This window comes from Myotis davidii, unplaced genomic scaffold (assembly GCF_000327345.1).
Source record: "Myotis davidii unplaced genomic scaffold, ASM32734v1 scaffold962, whole genome shotgun sequence".
Taxonomy (NCBI): Eukaryota; Metazoa; Chordata; class Mammalia; order Chiroptera; family Vespertilionidae; genus Myotis; species Myotis davidii.
Genome location: NW_006295559.1, coordinates 1,456,419 through 1,476,839, shown reverse-complemented (window position 1 = coordinate 1,476,839; position 20,421 = coordinate 1,456,419). Strand labels below are relative to the sequence as shown.

General features: G+C 42.5%; 1 protein-coding gene and 1 long non-coding RNA gene across 3 annotated transcripts in view; both read left to right on the top strand.

Annotated features, from left to right (window-relative positions):
- KAT2B (K(lysine) acetyltransferase 2B) overlaps positions 1–20,421 on the top strand; it is a 78,588-nt gene that overhangs the window by 29,507 nt on the left and 28,660 nt on the right. For both annotated transcript variants that reach the window (XM_015568076.1, XM_015568077.1), the window contains exons 3-7: positions 3,277–3,422; positions 7,528–7,620; positions 8,947–9,128; positions 14,560–14,751; positions 19,357–19,463. In XM_015568076.1, coding sequence (XP_015423562.1) covers positions 3,277–3,422; positions 7,528–7,620; positions 8,947–9,128; positions 14,560–14,751; positions 19,357–19,463 — 720 coding nt within the window. The remainder of the gene's footprint in view (positions 1–3,276; positions 3,423–7,527; positions 7,621–8,946; positions 9,129–14,559; positions 14,752–19,356; positions 19,464–20,421) is intronic.
- LOC107184156 lies at positions 14,765–16,987 on the top strand. The gene is made up of 2 exons (XR_001514975.1): positions 14,765–15,492; positions 15,982–16,987. It is a non-coding gene; the product is annotated as an uncharacterized LOC107184156 (long non-coding RNA).

The following is a 20,421-nucleotide window of genomic DNA, read 5'->3' as shown; positions in this document are numbered from 1 at the left end:
GTCCCGGGTTTGATTCCGGTCAAGGGCACATGCCCGGGTTGTGGGTTCGATCCCCAGTCGGGGTCGTGCAGGAGGCAGTCAGTCAATGATTCTCTCTCATCATTGATTTTTCTATCTCTCTCTCCCCCTCTCCTTTCTTCTCTGAAATCAATAAAAATATATTAAAAATAAAAGAATTCATTTGGTAAAGTGTTTTGTGGGTTAAAGTGTTTTGTGAGTCACTGGTTTTAAACAATAACTCATGGCACATTCTTCTATGAGTTAAACGCACTATATGTTAGCACCTTAGAGTGTCTGATAACATGGAGAATCTGAAGGAATGTATGTTATATTGCAGACTGTTTACTTTTAGAGCTTATCACTAGAAAGAGATGAAAACATTACAAGGTGAAAATAGTTTAAAATAAAGTGATTTCTGTAAATAACTGACACAAAAATCTTGACCTACTTGTCTTCAGAATGAGGCCTTCATTCTCCCAAGGCTTCAGGCTGACCTCAAGGGAAATTTTGCAGTCTTCAGAAAAGAATGACCTGGCAAATGCACTACTTAAAGGGAAGCCTAATTTCGGGCCTCTGTTAGAAAGCGAGGAAGCCACATATTGCATAGCCAAGTGTAAACTAACCGATTTTAATAGTGGCTTTTGTGTTCACACACATATATACTTGTAATTTTTCCATTATGTAAATTATTTAAGTTCTTAGAAACACTTCAGTCTATTACTTCTGTTCTGTTTGATAATGTAATGCTACATTGTTGGGATTTTCAGATTTAGATGAATTATTAGATTTTCTCTGCAGTATCCTAGGCAGACAGATCACCAAGATTTCCTTCCTCCCTCTTACCTTCAAAAAATTCTCTATAGGGGGTATATCCATGTACCTGTAGGTGTGTGCACACGCACCCTCATTGGCAATGGCCTGTGACCTTGGGCCCATCACTCTGCCTTCCCATTACTTTTCCACATTAGAAAGGAATTTAAGTTGGGTGGCCTCTGCCCGTGGCATTTTAACTTCATTCACCTGGTTTCCTCATGGACCTTTGAAGGCCCCCTCACTTGGGTATTTAATCCTCTTCACTCTCTAAAGTTGCTTTTGATCAGATATCTTAGTTCGAGTCCTTGCAGAAGCAGACTGCAAGACAAGGATTTGAGTGCAAATAGTTTATTTGGGATGAAGGTAGGGAGTGGAAAAGTGAGACAAGGAGGATAAGGTGGTCACTGAAGAGTGAGTTACTGAGCCAGCTCTCACTGTGGGCAACCGGTGCTTAAGTCTGGGGGTAGAATGGTTACCTCACAGGTATTCCATCTGAGGGTGAGGGAGGGCAGTTTATACTCTAACTTCTCTAGTCTTGGTTGAAGGCTGCTCTTGAGGGGCAAGAGGGTGGCAGAGCTGATAGGGACAGGAAGCCAGGAGGTGTGCCCTGGAGTAGTAGGGAAGGGACTATGGGTAGGGCACTCCCAGCATTTTCTATCCCAGGCTCCTGATTGAGAGTGTGGTTTAATGACAAGAGCACTGTGGTTTTTGGAGTAGATTGACCCATGCTGTCACCTCGAAGTATTCCTCAATAACCTTCAGGTCCATCTTCCCTTAAAAAGTCAAGAAAAAGCCTATCACTCTTGTCCATATTTAGTCTTTCTAAATCAGTGGTTCTCAAACTTCCTAATGCCGTGACCCTTTTAATACAGTTCCTCATGTTGTGGTGACCCCCAATGTCATTGTTACAAATTGAACATAATTAAAGCATAGTGATTAATCACAAAACAATATGTAATTACATATGTGTTTTCCGATGGTCTTAGGCAACCCCTGTGAAAGGGTCGTTCGACCCCCAAAGGGGTTGCGACCCACAGGTTGAGAACCGCTGCTCTAGATCATCTCAAGCACTGCTATGTGTAAGCTTTTTTTTTTTTTTTTTGGTTAATCCTCACCTGAGGATATTTCCCCCCATTGATTTTTAGAGAGAGTGGAAGGAAAAGGTAGGGAGAGGAGGAGGAAGGGGGGAGTGGAGCGAGGGGGGGAGAGAGAGAGAAAGAGAGAGAAACATCAATGTGAGAGACACATTGATTGGTTGCCTCTTGCACATGCCCCATTGGGGGCCACAATTGCACCTGCAACCAAGGTATGTGCTCTTGACCTGGAATCAAACCAGAGACTCTTTGGTGCTTGGGCTGATGCTGTAACCATTAGAAACACTGGCCAGGGTGCATGTCTAAGCGTTTTAAACCAGCACACCAAGAGCAACCCCTAAGAGGACTGTGCCCATTAAGGGACAAGCATAGTGATAGGTGCTGGGGACACAGAAATGAGAGACATGATTCCGGCCCACAGGAACTCGAGGGCTAGTGGGTGAGTATTGGATGGCTTACCTAGATGGCCTTTTCAAGTGGGAAAGGACTTGAAGCGAATCAACTAATCATAAAAAATTTGTGGGTGCTTTAGAATTTGGGTCCAACATTCTTCTCTTTTAGAGCCTGGTTCTTCCTTATTGGCTGAGTGACATTGGATGAAACAGCATCCTATCTCTCTGAGCCTCAGTTTCCTCAGCTGTAAAATGGGATTACTGATAACCTCCTTTATGGGATTGAGGATTAAATAAGATAACCCTGAAAAATGGGTTACATTTGGGTAGACGAGAGGCATGGGAGAGAGGAAGGTCAGTGGATAGGTCACTCAACTATAGTAAGATGACACAGCAGAGGTAGGAGAAGTGGTTTTGGAGGCTTGATCATGGAGGATGTTGAATCTCAAGCTCCAGTAGGAACTTTGCTTCAGAGACTGAGGTTTCAGCGTGTCTCAGAAAGGCTGAGGGAAAGGGCCTTCATTCAGTCTTTACAGTAATATGATATTCTTGGCCCACGTAACTCTTCACAGGATCTAGAACTAAACTTTCAGGGAGTTTAGTTTTAATGACCTTCAACTGTAGACTCTCAAATCCTGGATTCACCTCTAGAACCACAAACCCTCTTGATGTGGTGGATAATTTGCTTATATGGAAATCTATTAAGAATTTAGCACCATCACGACCAGACTTAGAAAACAGCCACTGGTCCATTTTTGAGGCGAAGGCTCAACAAGGTGGCAGTCTCTTAATTACAAGTCTGTTTTGTGAGAAGACTTAGGTCTTACAGGGGTTCAGAAATATCCTCCACTTACCATGCGACCTAATGGACTGGTATCCTGGAAGGTTCGTGAGAGAGAACCTTCTATTGTGCAGTCAAGATTGTTTGCAATTTCCAACGAACATATCACATATGTTCCTTTGATCTTTGTCTTAAGCTGCTCATGTTTCTCACTTGGAGAATGTGTCGGAGGAAGAAATGAACAGACTCCTGGGAATCGTGTTGGATGTGGAGTATCTCTTTACCTGTGTCCATAAGGAAGAGGATGCAGACACCAAACAAGTTTATTTCTACCTATTCAAGGTGGGATTTTAACATTCTAAAAGGCTTTTCTTCTTTCATGGTCTGAATGTGCTTCGTTTCTGTACCGCAGGTCACGGGTGGGACGGCTCTCAGCTCATGATACATTTTGCCCTCAGGGTTTGCGGAAGCATGCGTTTCTTCATGACACACCATACGTTGGACACATGACTGTGCTTGAGAGCCTCTGTACGTGTCTGCCTTTATTTGCTTATGCTTCCAGATTTCTTTCCATCCGCCCGTCCATTCATCCATCCGACAGATGTTTCTTGCACACCTGCTCTGTGCATGGCACTCATGTAGGCATGAGGGATAGATCAGTGGGCAAAACAAAGTCTTTGCCCTCGTGGAGTTGACATTTCAGTAGAAGAGGCAGACAACCAACAAGTAAATAATATATTTGCAGGTGGTGCTAAGTGCTGTGAAGAGAAACAAAGTAGGGTAAGTGGAATCAGAATGGCAGGGATGGCAGTGGGCGGGGGGATACAGTAGTGAGGAAGGGCAGTTAGCGAAGGCCTCTCCGAGATGGCGGTTGAGTGGAAACGCAAATGGGGCGGTAGGAGCCATCCCTGAAAGGGGCTGGGGGAAGAGCCTTCCAGGCGTCGGAGAGAACACTACGTAGACTGTGCACCCAGTGAGCTTGATGTGATGTGGGAACAGCAAGGAGGCCAGGGTGTGGAGCCCAGTGGGCAAGGGGAGGCTGGGGTTAGAGGGCGGCCCGAGGGCCTTGGCTCTTATGCTTCAAGGGGAACAATCGAGTTTCCACATTTGTTGTGACATCTTACCACTGTGCGCTGTGTCTTGTTGACACTAGTCACTGATTATCACTCCCACTCCCCATAGCTGCCTCTTCGCGGCTCTGCCTCGGCTCCTTTGGGTCGTGTCCCTTCCTCTCCACAGATACACGTCTCGCCAGGTTTCTGATTGCAGTCAGGACTGACAGCTGTGGGAGGGAAACTTGTGGTGGGAACAGATAGAAAAACTTCAGGTTGCTAAACATAGATTCAGAAAGAAGCCTGATAGAGGAATGATTTTTTTAAAAACAGTGGTTATTGAAGGCACTGTTAACTATGTCAGTGGTCACCAACCTTTCGGACCTCGCGGACCACCGGTTGGCAACCACTGAATTATGTTACAAGTGTGTAACCTTTATAAGGATCTTTAAAAAACAAATACAAAAACCACCACACTCCACTCAGAGCTTACAGCCAGGACACACTTGCCTCTTCTAATGAGTGCTGGGCTTCATTGTCTATGAAAAGGACAGATACATTTTCCATTGAGTTCCCTCTTTTGCTTTGGTTGCTAGGAATCTCAGTGAAAATTTTGTGTCCAATTTCTATAGCCTTTTTTTTTTTTTTGGTCTGAATTTACTTGATATGTCATTTTTCCTTCTCCCTTTTTATTAACTAATAGTGTGTTTGGGATAGATAGGGGATAGTGGGAGGGAGAATTATATTTTTAAATTTTGGGGTCATGTGGAGATAATAACTCTAAAAAGGTTAATTGGGAGGAGAAAGAGAACGAAGATGAGGGAGGGAGGGAGAGAGAGAGAGAGAGAGAGAGAGAATATATGAATGAATAGCTGAATTCCCCACAGCCTTTAGCAGGCGCTAGGCTACTCCAGGTGACAGCTTGTTGACATGGCTGTGAGGCCTGAGTCATCAGATTGAACCCTGGCAGGTTTGTACTGTTTAGAGCTTCTTTGGAAAAAGATCTTCGTTGAAGAAAAACAACGCCTGCTTGACTGCAGCTATTATTTGCCTTGGAACTAAGCTCCCGGGCAGTCCCCCGCTGCCCTGTTGGAAGTGAAGGTGGTATCAACGTTTCCATCCTGTCAGCCTCCTCTCGATTCTGTTTATAACCAGCCAAATAGGCTGGAAAGCACTGCTCTGCTTAGAAGTACATTTTCTCTCTCTTTCTTACTTCCCTCATCGCTAACAGTGCAAATATATTTGCTTGAGGAACCAAATCCAAAATATTCAGTATTATCCCCCATTTCCTCCCCCACAATCATTCTCTGGGCAAAATCAGTTCTAAATCACCCTTCCTTAGCTTTTGAAAGGCAGTTCCTGTGTCTTATATGTCTCAATAATGAAATTAAAATGTATTATGTATTTTAGTAGCATTGGAAAACCTTCAGTCTTAGATGCTGAAAATAAACTCAGTGAGAAGCTGCTTTCTAAAGCTCAGTGTATCCTAGTGCCTGTGAATGGGGCTCTGGAGCCCAGCTATCTGGGTTCAAATCCAGCCCCAACACTTACTAAATGTGACCTGAGGCAAGTCATTTCCCCTCAGTTTCCTTACCTGTAAAATACAAACAGTAATAGCACCTGCATCAAAAGATTGCTATGACCAGAGAAAGATAAATCTCACATGATCTCACTCATTTGTGGAATATAATGAACAACATAAACTGAGGAACAAAAACAGATCCAGAGTAAGAGAAGCATCGATCAGATGGAAAGTAGGGGAGGGTGGGGGTAAGGGGGAGAGAGCAACCAAAGGACTTGTATGCATGCATATAAGCCAAACCAGTGGACACGGACACCAACGGGGTGAGGGCATGAGTGGGGGAGAGGGTGAGGGACAATGTGGGGATAAGGACACATATGTGATACCTTAATTAATACAGAAAAAAATTTAAAAAGAAAGATTGCTATGACTATTAAATTAGAAAATATATACAAAGAACTACAAAGAGTGCCTGGGAAAATTAAGGATGCAAATGCTTGCTGCTATTATTAAATGTTGTTTATATGCCCATTTATCCCAGCTTCATTCTTTTGTAGGAAATGAGATTCAACATCTCCCCAACCCACCAGTTTATCTCTCAATTGAAACCCTCAATGTGCCAAGTTCCCAAATGGTCTTATTTTCACTGGGCCAAAAAAAAAAAAGTAGGCAACCAGAATTATTTGTATTTAAATTTCATGATCAATTTATATATATTGTTAAAATCACTTACTGCACATTTTTCTTGGTAAAGATGGACATGATACATCCTCAGGATCAACAAATGATGTACTCTAATAACTTACATGGCCCTTGTAGGACACACCCAGTGGGGACACATGGTGACCTTCAATCTTGGGGTTCATTTTCATTAACCCCTGGGAGAATGATTGCCTTGTTTTGTTTCTGTTGAAAAGGCAGTACTGTTAAGCAGAGAAAGGAGGGTAAAAAGTACTTAAATAGATTCAGGGTCATATATCGTAACAGAGCCACATGTAAAGGTTACAGAAGATTCAAGCAAAGGTGGAAGGTAGAGAATTTCAATATTAAATTTAGTTTTAAATTAGTTCTTGATTAGTGGCTCTCTGCTCCCTTTCTCTCTGCTGTTTGCTCTTGGAGGGCTTGACATTCCAGGGGCAGGGATTAAGAGCAGTGTTTTGTTTAGTGGGTATTGAGATGCCAGAATGCTTGGCCTGCATTCTGTGGATGGAGAGGAAATGAAAAAAGACCGCAACAGTGAAAGTTGCCAGTTGAGAGCCCTGCAAAATTCCTTCCCAAAGAGGCTGGGCCCCGTAGATTATGCCCATGACATACAGCTGCTACAGCCTGCCCCCACCCCACCTCCTTTGTGCAAAATGGACCTCAGCTTTCCAGGGGCTTAAACAAGACCCTCTGGAGGGGCAGCCCACCTGCAGTGTTCTAGATGGGCGTGTGCAATGTTTGCATGGTGTACACAGGCAACATAAACTGATGAACAACATAAACTGATGAATTTCCAATAGCCTCCGGGTCAGTGGAAAGCCAGAAACAGAGTGGGGAGAGGGGAAAGGACATAGATAGAGGTGTCTGGTGGCCACTGCTGGGTGCACTAGGATGCCCAGAACGTGAAATGTGTTCAGTTCCTCATAGCTCTGGTCATGGATGTGAAGGTAAACCTGGGTTACCTGGTAGTCACCCATTTTATTGATTTAAGGATTTATTTACATGTTGTTGAGATAAATAGAATATGGTGACTTCCCTTCAAAGGCTGTGTGTGTGTGTGTGTGTGTGTGTGTGTGTGTGTGTGTGTGTGTGTGTGTGAGAGAGAGAGAGAGAGAGAGAGAGAGAGAGAGAGAGAGGCTTTGATTGATTTTTCAAAATTATTTCTTTGCAGCTCTTGAGAAAGTCTATTTTACAAAGAGGAAAACCTGTGGTTGAAGGCTCTTTGGAGAAGAAACCCCCATTTGAAAAACCTAGTATTGAACAGGTAAAAAGAAAAAAGAGAAGCCCCTTTCTTACTGCTTTAAGGTTGAACAAGCCTCTTAATCTTCCTCTCACGCCTTTCTTCTGTCCTCCATACCTGATCCAGAGATGCTCACCAAGGCTGTGGAAACTGTCTTGGACCCTTTGGCTCAGAAGCGAATACTTAATTTAATAAATGATCTAGTTTTTGTCTTTTAGGGCTGCTGTGTACTCAGAATTCACTGTGTGCTTGGGGAAGAGAACTATTAAGTAGAACATGTTGTTCGTAAAAACACATGAAATGTGCTTTTTCTTGCTGTTGATGTTTAAAAATTGAGTCTTTGTCCTTTTGCTCGGCACTGTCTGAAAAAGACTATTGAGGTGAAGGAGTTCAGTAGCAATGTGAAAAACATTGTAAATCCAGCAAAAAATGCAATAAGGACATGAGATTTTTATGTCCAGAAATTGACTTCCTGCTGCATTGTGATTCCTGGAAGGAAGTCGATTTACTCAGGGAATCTGTTGACATGTTAGGTGTTGTCAGTATCTCTCATCAGCATCACTTTTTTAGCCTGTCATTTTCCGGCTGACTAAATCTCATACTGGACTGAATTTCTTGATGAGAATGATTACAGAAGATTGTGGTGATATTAGAGTCCTTACAAATAAATGTGTTTTTATCAGTCAGTTTTCAGTAGAAGGAATTTTTGTCTCCAAACTGTATTAAATAAGAATTCATTGTCCTTTTATTTGACATTAGAGTAAATGGGAGTGTTCTACGAAAAGATTAAATTAATCCACAGATTTTTTTTTTAAAAAAGCTCATAATTTTGAATAATTTTTTGGGGGGAGGGATGGGCAAGCTTTCTGAAACTGAGAGTGATAGTAGAGAGTTTAAATTCTAATGGAGTTTAAATTCAATGGAAGGTGTACTGGTAGCCTTTTCATTAAAATTTTGCTAAGACAAAAACATTTTATCTATCCAAGATCCTCATAGGTGAGTCACTGTGTTGAGACTACAGCAAGAATTATTCTGAAAAATAGTTCCTATTTTATTGTTGAAGGGGTTTTGACCTTTTCAGCCTGTGATTTTGGTTTTCTTTTTAACCTATCAGGATAGCAGCAGGCATAGAATTGCAACTCACAGCCTCTCTGTCTTGTCACTTTTCATTTGCTGTGATCTGAGGTACGATTCCCTCATTTCTTTTTTCGAATAGGGATAAGGAAGATTTTTGTGACAAGAGAAATGTCCTCTTTTGCTAAGACCTCACCTAGGGTGCTGACTCTGTGGGTGTTCAGAATTAGTGTGATTGCACAGTTACCTGAATAAATTGCCTTCCTTCCTTTTAAGGGTGTGAATAACTTTGTACAGTACAAATTCAGTCACCTGCCATCCAAAGAAAGGCAGACAATAGTGGAGCTGGCAAAAATGTTCCTAAACCGCATCAACTATTGGCATCTGGAGGCACCATCTCAACGAAGACTGCGATCTCCCAATGATGATATTTCTGGATACAAAGAGAACTACACAAGGTAATCAGGCGACCAGTTCTTTTCCTTTGGGCCCTGTAGAGCACGTTGGGGACATAAAATTGCTACTTGTCTCTGCAAGCTAGGGTTGTCCAGTTATGGTGACATCAACTCAGAGAGAATGTCTACAGGCTCACACTTTTCTTTTAATGTTTTTATTTCATTATTATTTTTTTTATTGGTTTCAGAGAGAGGAAGGGAGAGGGAGAGAAGAATAGAAACATCAATGATGATGTTTCAGGGCACATTCCTGGGTTGTGGGTAGGGGGCATGCAGGAGGCAGCCGATCAATGATTCTCTCTCATCATCAATGTTTCTATCTCTCCCTCTCCCTTTTTCTCTCTGATATCAATGAAACAAACAAACAAACAAAAAAACAATGGCCATACCATGAATATAATAGAGTTAAAGAATTTTTTTTTAAAGGAAAGATCATCCTAGTCCCAGCATCATGACAGAACTAATATCATTAAATATATTGTCTTCCAGTCTTTGCCCCTTTAAGTAAATATTTCATATTTGTTAGAATGAAAGAAAATACAGAGTTCTCATCCTTTTGTCTCCCCACTTAACATCATCTCACACATTTTACTGATTACATTACAGTCCGTTGAATTGATGTACAATAATTTACCTAATCATTTCCCTATTTTTTGGCATCAAACTCTGCCAGTATTCTTTTGCACATTTTTTCCTAAAGTGGGAATTTATTTTTATTGCTTATGATCTGCAAAATAATAAAATTGCCTTTGAAAATCTTAAACATGGGCCATACAAAATAGAATGACCTACATTTGTTTTCATTAAAGTAAGAAGGTGACTTGGATTATCCATTCTATTCACCTTTTTTATACCTTTTGCCATAGATTTTATAGGCACAGCAAGCTTGCTTCAGGGGGTATTATGGAGCATATATGTGTTTCTGATTTAAAGTACGGAGTGCTTTTTGATAGCTTGTAGAGACCCCTTGTCCCAGGTTATTTTCTATAATAGCAGATGACATGCAGGAATGGATATAATTAAAGATAAACCTTGCTTTCTGATAGCTGGCCTGATTTCAAGATAAATACGCCTTATCCCTTCCTTCCTCCCTTTTACAGTATATACAGTTTGAATTATAAAATATTTTCTCCTAATTATTAACTTTTAGAGGGATTACAGATTTCATCAAAATCAATTTTTAAATTATATCTTCATATCTGCACCTCCATTTCAGAATTTTACATGAACAACAATTCCTCTATTTGTTGTAATTGTTGTTTAAAATAAGAGCTGAGATAATAGATTTCTAAAACATAAATATCTTTTGAACTCATCTGTGGGCCATTGACAGAGCTGAATGTTTGTCAACGCTGAACCCCTGAAAGTATTCACCACTCTGAACAGAGGAAAGTTGCTTCATCAAGAAGGAGAATTAAAGGTGAAGTAGCATGGGAGATATTACAGTGTTTTAGAAAGCAGAATATTAATATAAGTGTTAGCACTTAGGATTTACCAAGAAATGGGTAGAGTTTAGGAATACTGAAGGAGTGGTACAAATAGAAATTAAGCTTGGAATGAGTGATGGGTTTGAATCATGGCTCCATTTCTCCCTGGTTTTGGGTGCTCTAGACCAGTCACTTCACCTCCTTGACCTTCAGCTGCTTCCTCTGTCCAAGTGTCAGACATGTTGTGTGTGTTCCATGAGGTGGTTTGTGCATAGTTTCTGGCACTCAGAACAGGTGCTGGAAAGATGATCGTCATCGATTTCCTCCCACACGTGTTGTTGCCTAAAACTCAGGCAGGCCCTGCCAACATGGACTTCTTAAGCTAGAGCACGTACAATTGAATGAGTGCGCTTGTTGGAATATCACTTTAGAAGCCAAGGTGATGGGGAGAAAGGCAGCAGCAGGGGCCTCTCCAGCCCAGCATCCTGAGCCAACAGCTGAGACAGAGGAGCGGAGTCCAACAGCGACCAAGGGGAACCGCTGAGAGACTGAAATGAATATGCCCTGATGAGTTCTGAAACCTGCTGATTTCTAGGTAGAATGGAGACCAAGAGTTTCTGTTAATAATAAATAAGGAAATGAAGGTAGACAGCACCTCCCCCGCTTCCCCCACCATCACGCCATGTTGACAAAGAAAGGGAAGTAGAGAACCTGCGAAAATGATGAGAAGAATTGCTTCGGAGTAAACCTCACTGTCACGACTACTTGGGAATTGAAAAAGCCGCACACCACTGCGACATGGTGTCTCACTGATACCAATCTCCTAAAAAAATGGGTAATATTACAGGCTGCAGGCACCACTAGACTTTATCTTGATGTGTAAGCGGGCCTTGGGACCTGTACCGCTGGCTCAGCATATAATTTACAGCAATTGCTGCGATTAGAACAAAGGGGCTGAAAACTTCTGGTGCTCACAGCAGCATGAAAATGGGGTGAACGAGGATTCTCTGTGGAAAAGACTGGGCTCAGAAAATGATCACGGTCATTACAGAGCTAACTCTTGACGTTTTATCCAGGAGAAATTTGTGTGTAGATTGAACAGAACTGCTTAAATGGTTTATATTTTCTGTTCTGATGAAAAGAAAACTATATTATGTGTTGAAACTATTTGACATTGATGTTAAGGTCTATTGAATAATTAATATAGGTACATATCAAATATACATTATACATATACCCCCGAACTCACTGTGGTTTTAGAAAAAAAATCTGGGCAAAATTTTGAAATTCCCTGAATTTCATGATGGTACACTAATATAACTCCAAGAAGAAATAACTGAAAATGCAAGTGCCAGAAAAACATGATACATTAAAATACATCTGACCAACAGAATCTGCTAAAGGAAAGTGGCAAATAGTTTGTCTTAGATTCTGAGTTTTGCAGAACTTTTGAAAGGGGGGAGATGTTTCGTGAGACTATAGGGCAAGTTAGATAGAACTTCGGTTGATTTTGTGAAACAGTTTTAGGTAATCGTTGCTCTATGAAGCATAGCCAGCCACCATGCTTAAGGAGTATTCATAATTAGGACAGTATTAATAGGCATGGAAAGAACAGTGGAAGTTTGTCTCTTCCACAAAATACTGACTTCTGCACATGGGCCACGAAGTTTCAATCGCACGGTACGGGCGTGCCCGCACGTGGTATTTTGTGGAAGAGCCACACTCAAGGGGCCGAAGAGCCGCATGTGGCTCGCGAGCCACGGTTTGCCGACCACGGGACTAGGGAATAGGAGACCTAGCTTCTAGTCTGAACTGAAATAGTAACCAACTCTGAGTTCCGGTGAACTGGGAGAGGCCACTTAAATCCTTAGGGCTTTCAGTCAGCAAGTAAGTAGAGTCTCCTGCCCTCAAACTCTCCACGTCTAGTCATGTGTAAAAAAAAACAAGGTGGTTGCAAATCATCATGATGTAAAAAAAAAATCTGAGTTATTTGAACAATTAGTAAATAGCATACACATGCCATCTCTATTAGGCATGCAAAAATGAATGAGCTCGCCTTTTACTTCTGCTTAGAAGACCTGAAAGCAGTCATTTAGGCAAAATCGTTTCTCCGGTGAAGTCTTTGGAGGAATGTGTGTGCAGAGACAAGGCACACAAACTCCCATTTTCTCCTTTCCATCTCACTACATGTGATGCCCACGTCATTTATTAAAACGGCACCGGAACACCACATCAGACCCAGTCTCTTTGTCTTGTCATACTGTGCACTTTCCAGATTTATAAAATCAGACCCATCTTGGAAGTAAAACCAAAGCAAAACTAAACTAAAATGTGTAAACTGAGGTCTGTAAAACATTATCAAGGACATGAATGGAAACTTATTATTGGAAACATGTTTCTAGAAAATAACAGTCTGTGCTCTCTTCCTCGACCCTGGGAAGATGAAATGACCTAGTAGGTTCTGGATAACATGTTAGGATTTTATGACAGATGTTTTTTTTCTGCTACACCCACCGAGATCACTGTTTCTGACTTGACAAAATGCAACACAACACTGAAGATCCCCATTTTGGTATTGTAATTGTAGAATGGCATTTGAGTACAAATTATTAAGACAGAAAAGTTGAGTGAAGATTATAAAAGATAGCAGGGTTTTAAGGTTAATTTTAAATATAAGCAGACAGGCTACCACTAATGAAAGTTATCTTTTCCAAAGATGAAAAACCACACACACACACACACACACACACACACACACACACATACACACACACGAAATATGAAGCTATACAGAGTAAGAAAAAAATCACACAACACAAGCCAGTAAGCACAAGTAAGTGAATAATAAATATCCCACTCTTTAGTAAGGGGCTGAGAATTCCTGGGGAGCTTCCCAGAGCTGCTGGGGCACATTTGAGGTCTTCCCCTCACTTTAAAGGAGATCAGGAAGACACCCAGGGTGGCTAGGTTTTAATTGTTAGAAAGCAGGCCTGCCCTGGAAGAGGATGTTGAGATCTGCTGCCAAGGACTAAGGATCTGCAGTAAAGTTTCTGACCCTCCTCTGGTCTGGGGCTGCCCTCCCTCTGTGACCCCCACTGTACACTCATGTTGCTGGGTCCTGGGAATGAGATTTTGCAGCTCTGGGAGACCACAAAGAAAGAGGGTTGATTTTGAATAGCTTTTCTGGGCTGAACGTGCTGTCCGCAGGGTATGCCCTACATAGCCAGTGAACCCCAGAACTGTGGTCAGATCAGCAGAAAGCCCCTGGTTCCCCTCTGGGCCTGGGCACTCCTCCAGCCTCGTGCAATGCTCCAGTGTGATTTTGACCTTGAGTCTGAGTCATTGAAAATGTACCTAAGCAACAGATGGTGGAAGCTTATTACTTCCTGCACTCTGACTTGTGAACAGTCTTGAAGATCTTTATCTTCCCACCAAAGCTTCGAGAGGGGTGTGTTGCATGCTATGTAGGCATTTTAAAGAAACCTTAAATTTTATTCAGAGGACTAGATATTGGAAATCTGACTCTGTCACAAAAGCTTCCCCTGTAATTTCTTCTTTTATCTAAACTGCTATTTATGTGCCAGAAACTATAATTGCACTTTCCATACAGGAGCTCATATAATGCTCATAACAACCCAGTGAAGTAGGGTTGTTGTCCCCGTTTTACAGATAAGGAAATGGAGACTTCAGAGCATAATTCAATTTCCAAAGTCATGCAACCAGTTAAGTGACAAAGCAGGGATTTGATCCTGGGCTGTCTGGCTGTAGGACTCACTGCACAGTACTACAGAATGGAACAGTTTTCATAGAATTGGACCCAAGTGGTGGTATAAGGGCAAGCTAATCTTATTTGCAAGTTTCACTAGCTGGTGGTGATACCATTGCTTGTCATTGCAGCCCCAGTGTCTTCTGCTGCGGTGAATGGTTTGAGAGTAACCATAACTGGATATCTCAGCTGATCTGGGGGGTTAAGAGATATTGATGGTGCTTGTCTCCTCTCGTCACAGGTGGCTGTGTTATTGCAACGTACCACAGTTCTGTGACAGTCTACCTCGGTATGAAACCACCCAGGTGTTTGGGAGAACACTGCTTCGCTCAGTCTTCACCGTTATGAGACGACAGCTCCTGGAACAAGCAAGACAGGAAAAAGACAAATTGCCACTTGAGAAACGAACTCTAATCCTCACCCATTTCCCAAAGTAAGGGGGCGGGGGGCACTCTTGCAAGTCTTCGCATCATCTGGGGGCTTGAAACAGATAGATGCCTGCCAAAGCCTGCATCGATTACAAGATCAGGAATGATGTGAGAAGCATCCGGGGAGGGACAAAGGGACCCTCTCCTCAGCCCCCTCCTCGCGACCTCTTGGGGATGGCACAGTCCATCCATCACCAGCTTGAGTTTGTGTTGACTGCAGCCATAGTCCCCTTAGCCCCACCTCATCCCACCTGGGTGTCATTGTCTCTGAGCTTCACAGAATGGGGTGGTGCTTTGTTTTGTGAAGTCAGCTGCCAGGAAGCTAGAGGGGGATGGGGGGGGGCGGGGAGTGTGTAGAAGCAGTTTCCATCTACTCAGAAGTGGTGCAAGAGAGCTGAAGCGGCTGTTTTGTTTTTGTTTTGTTTTTCCATCCTAGCTCCCCAACCCCTTCTAAGATGCTGAATGCCTCCCGCCTCCGCTAGTCAGTGGGCCTGCCCCCTCGCTCTTTGTAAACTAGACCTTAAGGGTGGGCCTGGACAGGAAAAGAGGGGCCTCCTTCACAGTGCTCTTTGTGCCTCCATGCTCAGTTTCACGTAGAATATACATACTCTTGTGCACCTGCCAGAGCTCCAACGTATGAATAATCACTTAAATGTTTTTTCAAAACGAAGGCAGTGTGTTAAAGACCCGGGAAATGCGTTTTCCAGTCTGAGAACCAAATAGTTCAGCTCAGAGGCTGGCTGCTGGTGAGAAGGGCTGGGTGTGCAGCGGATGACTTGTCATGGAGCGATGACGGCAAGACAGGAGCGGACGGCTCATTCTGTGGGTGTCAGTCTGCCTAGAGCAGCGCTTGGAGTGGGGTAGGGGTAGAAGTTACCCTGTGCAGAGGCTTTCTAGGTATGACGGAGCCTTCCTCCTCCAGACTATTGAGAACTGCTGGTGCAGAGTTTGACCAAAGTTACAAAACTGAGTTTTTTATTATTAAGTTACTATTACTGGATTACCCAGTTTGTGTCTTAGGAAAGATCATTTTAAACAATAAGTTAGGTCCAACCCAACAACAAAACGTTTTTCAGGTAGAAACTGATGGGAAATTCCTTTGTTGCTTAAGACCATTCCTAAGCCCCAGGTAAAGGATGTCATGGGTGAGTCTGATGAGATTTTGCTGAACATCCAATGTTCGCAGTAGCTCCTACCATCCTGATTTTCAGTCTTTTTTTTTTTTTTTTTTTGAGGAAACCGGCAGCTGAGAATGAGGCATGACATGAACAATTTGGCTTCCTCCAGAGGGGAGGATTCAGAAGCACTTAATCTGCAGTGGATGTTGCCCCTCAGTGGTTTATGAACTCTGGGCATGCTCATCTCTGTCAGGGGCTGCCTTTTAACCAGTCTAAGAGCCTCTCCTTAGAGCTTAAAGCAATTGTCCTACCAATGTCTCTGTTACGTTTGCCACAGAAGCAGCATTTTTTGTCTTCAGATTATAGTTGTCATTTGGTCTCTAAGCCAAGGGACAAAGAGGACCCCCCCCCCCACACACACACTTGATGATGCTTAAAGAGAAATTTTAATTACCTTGCTGAGTAACAATTTTCCCCCCATAGCAAATGCATTTAGCTTCTTGCAGATATTTGCTAATTATAGGGTGTTTTGTTCCTTCAGCCCATAGTTCTGGCATGCTCCTGCGATGGAGCTAATCAATGCTGCTTTCTCTTTTCTTTTACTAATGGTAGGGTAAAACTACCACCCTCTTCTCCTTTTAAATCTCTATTCACGGGCTAGGACAACATTTGAGGCTGTTAGGCATTTATACCTACAGGTTTGGCAGTAGAATCACACATGTGTTGAAGCCTGAGGTGCTGGTGGAGTCTTGGGCACCTCGCCAAGTGAGAGCTGCAGCCCCTCCACACCACCTCAGGGAGGTCACGGGGTTCCCAGAGGCATTTTCAGGGTCTTCATCCTTGCCTGCCTCCTCTTCATATGCTGCCCTTTCTTCCACTTGGCTTTAACTTGTGCCTTTCCCCCCAACGACCTGCTTACAAGGTTGTTGTCAAAAAGGTTTAGTATCTATATTTCATTCTAAAAGCGATATTGATGAAAATTTGTTTAAGAAGCAAAACATGAGCCACAGCCCTATCTTCAGGACTTTTAGATATTTCTATATATTCTCCATGTGTTGTGTTCTTTTACTCTCCATACAATTTTGTGTTCCTGTGTTTATAAAACAAGCACTTTCCTGTGTCATTATATGAGACTCTTTTTTATTATAATGAGATAACTACACATGTGTATACATACATAACACACCTATAATTATTTTCCCAAGTTAATGGCATATTTCTTTGGGGAGTCTGTGCCCAGCTTTGTGAAGAGTGTGCTGATCATATAATTACTGAACAAAGAAGGAGCCTAGAAAAGGAAAGGAAATTTACTTCTGTGACAGGGCAGTTGGGAAACCTTGAGGGCTGTGTAAGGCAGTCGCAGGTCTGCTTAGGAAAAGGGGAAAAGAATCAGGAACCTGCTCTCCTCTGGGAGACCACCAGTGATCTTAGTAAGGAATTTAGCTCCTGTTGCTGTCTGTCTTAATGTGTTTGGTAAGAAATATGCTGAAGTGTTTTAAAACATGCCGTCCTGGTGGCTTCCTTAGCAAGGAGAAGTGACTCACGAATTACACCATCGAGTGAGGCTAGGTATTCACTCAAATGGTACCTTGTTTTTAAATCTATGAACAGCAAGTCAGAAAACACTCCTTCCCATCCTCTTCCCCTCCCCCCTGGAACTTTTCCTATCTTGTTTTCACTTCCAAGAAACCAACCTCCCTTTCTCCTGAAACCGTCTAAAATCTTGCAGGCATTGATACATGCGAAGAATACTGGTACTTTTAGTTATAGTGATGATGATGATGATGATGATGATGACGACGACCAGAACAGGTCTTTGATCAGTTATCTAAAATCGTAGTACTAGATAAGTTTTACAATTCAAAAGTTTAAACATTTTATAAAGGTAATGAATATAACACATGTGCTGTATGCCACAGCTCTAGGGCTGAGGTTAATTCCCTCAAATTAAATCATTTATAATTATAAAGACTATAAATAGTCTTATGTATGTTAAGGTCAGATTTTGTTGCCAAATGGGTCATGGAAAATCTTTTTTAAGGGCTTTTGGATTTTACAATTTCAGCAGAGGAATCCAGATGGCTTATACTAGCTAACCTTCATTACACCATTACACTTCATGAGGGCACATGTTGTCTCGTTCACTCTGTCCTTCCAGGACCTAACCCAGTACCTGGCACATAGAAGGGGGGCAATCGCTATTTGTTGAATGAATGGATCACTTACTAGAGGTTAGATGCCATTTTAGGCATAAACACTAGCTTATCCCTCATGACCACCCTACGCAGGAATTATTGTTGATATTTCCATTTTATAAAAGAGAAAACTAGGAAAGATGAGAGTTAAGATCTTGTTTCAAGATCCTACAAATAGTAAGTGGTGAGCTTTGTAAATGGGGTCTGGAACCCAAGCTCTCGGCCAGTATTCTGTGTTCTTCCACTAGAATTCATGAGCTTTAAAAGCGGCTGCAGGAGGACGTGCCGGTACCAGACGTGTAGATTTGCGTTGGTATTTTACCTGCAGTTCTTCAGTGTTGATGTGCATACGAATTGTCTACGGTACTTAAGCAGAAGGTAGTCCCCGAGACCCCTTCTCACAGTCTCGGATTCAGTAAGTCTAGGGGGGGTTTGGTTAGCTGTGTTTCAGACAAGGTCTCCAGGTAATTTCTGTGGGCCCCCAAAACTTGAGATTCATTTGGTTTCCCGTGGTCGGCAAACTGCGGCTCTCGAGTCACATGCGGCTCTTTGGCCCCTTGAGTGTGGCTCTTCCTAAGCCTTAGGAGGACCCTAATTAAGTGAATCACAATGTACCTACCTATATAGTTTAAGTTTAAAAAATTTGGCTCTCAAAAGAAATTTCAATCGTTGTACTGTTGATATTTGGCTCTGTTGACTAATGAGTTTGCCGACCACTGTTCTATACCACGACAGGCAGTATAATCTAGTAATTAATCACTGATTCACTCTTGGTCCTGAATTTACTAGTGGTGGGACTTTGTACCAGTGATTTAACCTCCCTCTGCTGTAAGTTTTTTCATCTGTAAGGTTATGAGAATTAGGTGAGTCAGAGTAAGAGCAATATGTGTGTTGGATAAATAAAAGTAAAGTTTTTTTTTTTTTTTTAAAGTAAAGTATTTTAGACAGTGAGGATTCAAGAAGTTAGAACAGTGCAGGCACATAGCAAGCACTTGATACATGGTAGCAACTTTTGTTACGGTTTTGACTGATAATGACAGCTGCCTGCAGGACCAAGGTCTTGCTGAGAATCTACACAGAGTCCAAGAAAATAAATTTGTAGAAATGGATTTCGGTGTTTAAATAAGCCAGCACCGTCCAACTAATAATCATCCTTTGAGCTGTTATTTCCTAGCATATCTCTGAGCTGGTTGTGCGATGCTGATGTCCAGGTGATTGCCATAGAGGGTGAGAGCTGCGGTCCCTCTGGCAGTGTCTTTGTTTTTTATTTTAGTGTTGTTTTTACTCTTGTGTCTAGGTTTCTGTCCATGTTAGAAGAAGAAGTTTACAGTCAAAACTCTCCTATCTGGGATCAGGACTTTCTGTCGGCCTCTTCCAGAACCAGCCAGCTAGGGATCCAAACAGGTAAAAAAAAAAATTTGTTTTTTCTTTTCAGCATTCAGAGAACAACCAGGAAGTGTTACTTTCAGCTCACTCTGCATTTATTTGTGTTTTTAATCAAGAAATTGAAGACGGGAGCCAGCAGATTTTGCATCTGCATCTCTATTAATGAGGAGAGCAGGTGCAAATCAGTGAAAACAACTACTGCTCCTACTACTGGGTTTGCTTAGCTTGCATATTACAGTTTTATGGTGTGTGTGTGTGTGTGTGTGTGTGTGTGTGTGTGTGTGTAAAATACCAGGCAGCTTGGCCCTCTAGGGCACTGCTGGCTCTTTTTAAAGACACGCATAGTCTCCGTCAACGGCCTGATATGCCCAGGAATCAAGTTTCAGCCTAGTTTCAGAATCCATGATGTCTGCTTTGTGTATCACGTTACTGTCAGGATGAGTGGAAGACAGCGGTCTTGAGTCTCAGGACATGAAGAACTTCCCCGTGGGGCCAGGACATCCTTGTCATTGCCTTTGGTCAGCCAGTGGCATCACCTGGCATTTTGCGAGGATGGAAGACATGTGACTTGTAGAGTCAGGCCGATTCCGGAGAGAGGATCTGGAGGATTCAGAGAAGGGTGGCAGGAGATGCCAAAGCGGTCATTGATACGTGGCCATGGGGAAAGGCAGAATGCAGAATTTTGACTTAGAGATTTTGGCAGTTCTAGCTCAATGTGTAGCGTGGGGACTGGTGAATATCGCTTCCAGGAAAGTTAATTTTACTCTTGCTGTTTTTTTTCCAAAAATAATTTTACATACAATAAAAGCCACCTTTCTTTGCCCAGCCGAGTGGCTCAGTTGGGTTGAGTGTCATCCTGGGCACCCAAAGATTGCCAGTCCGATTCCTGATCAGGGCACAGTCCTTGGTTGCAGGTTCGATCCCTGGTCAGGGCACCTACGAAAGGCAACTGGTGAATATTTCTCTCTCATGGAGA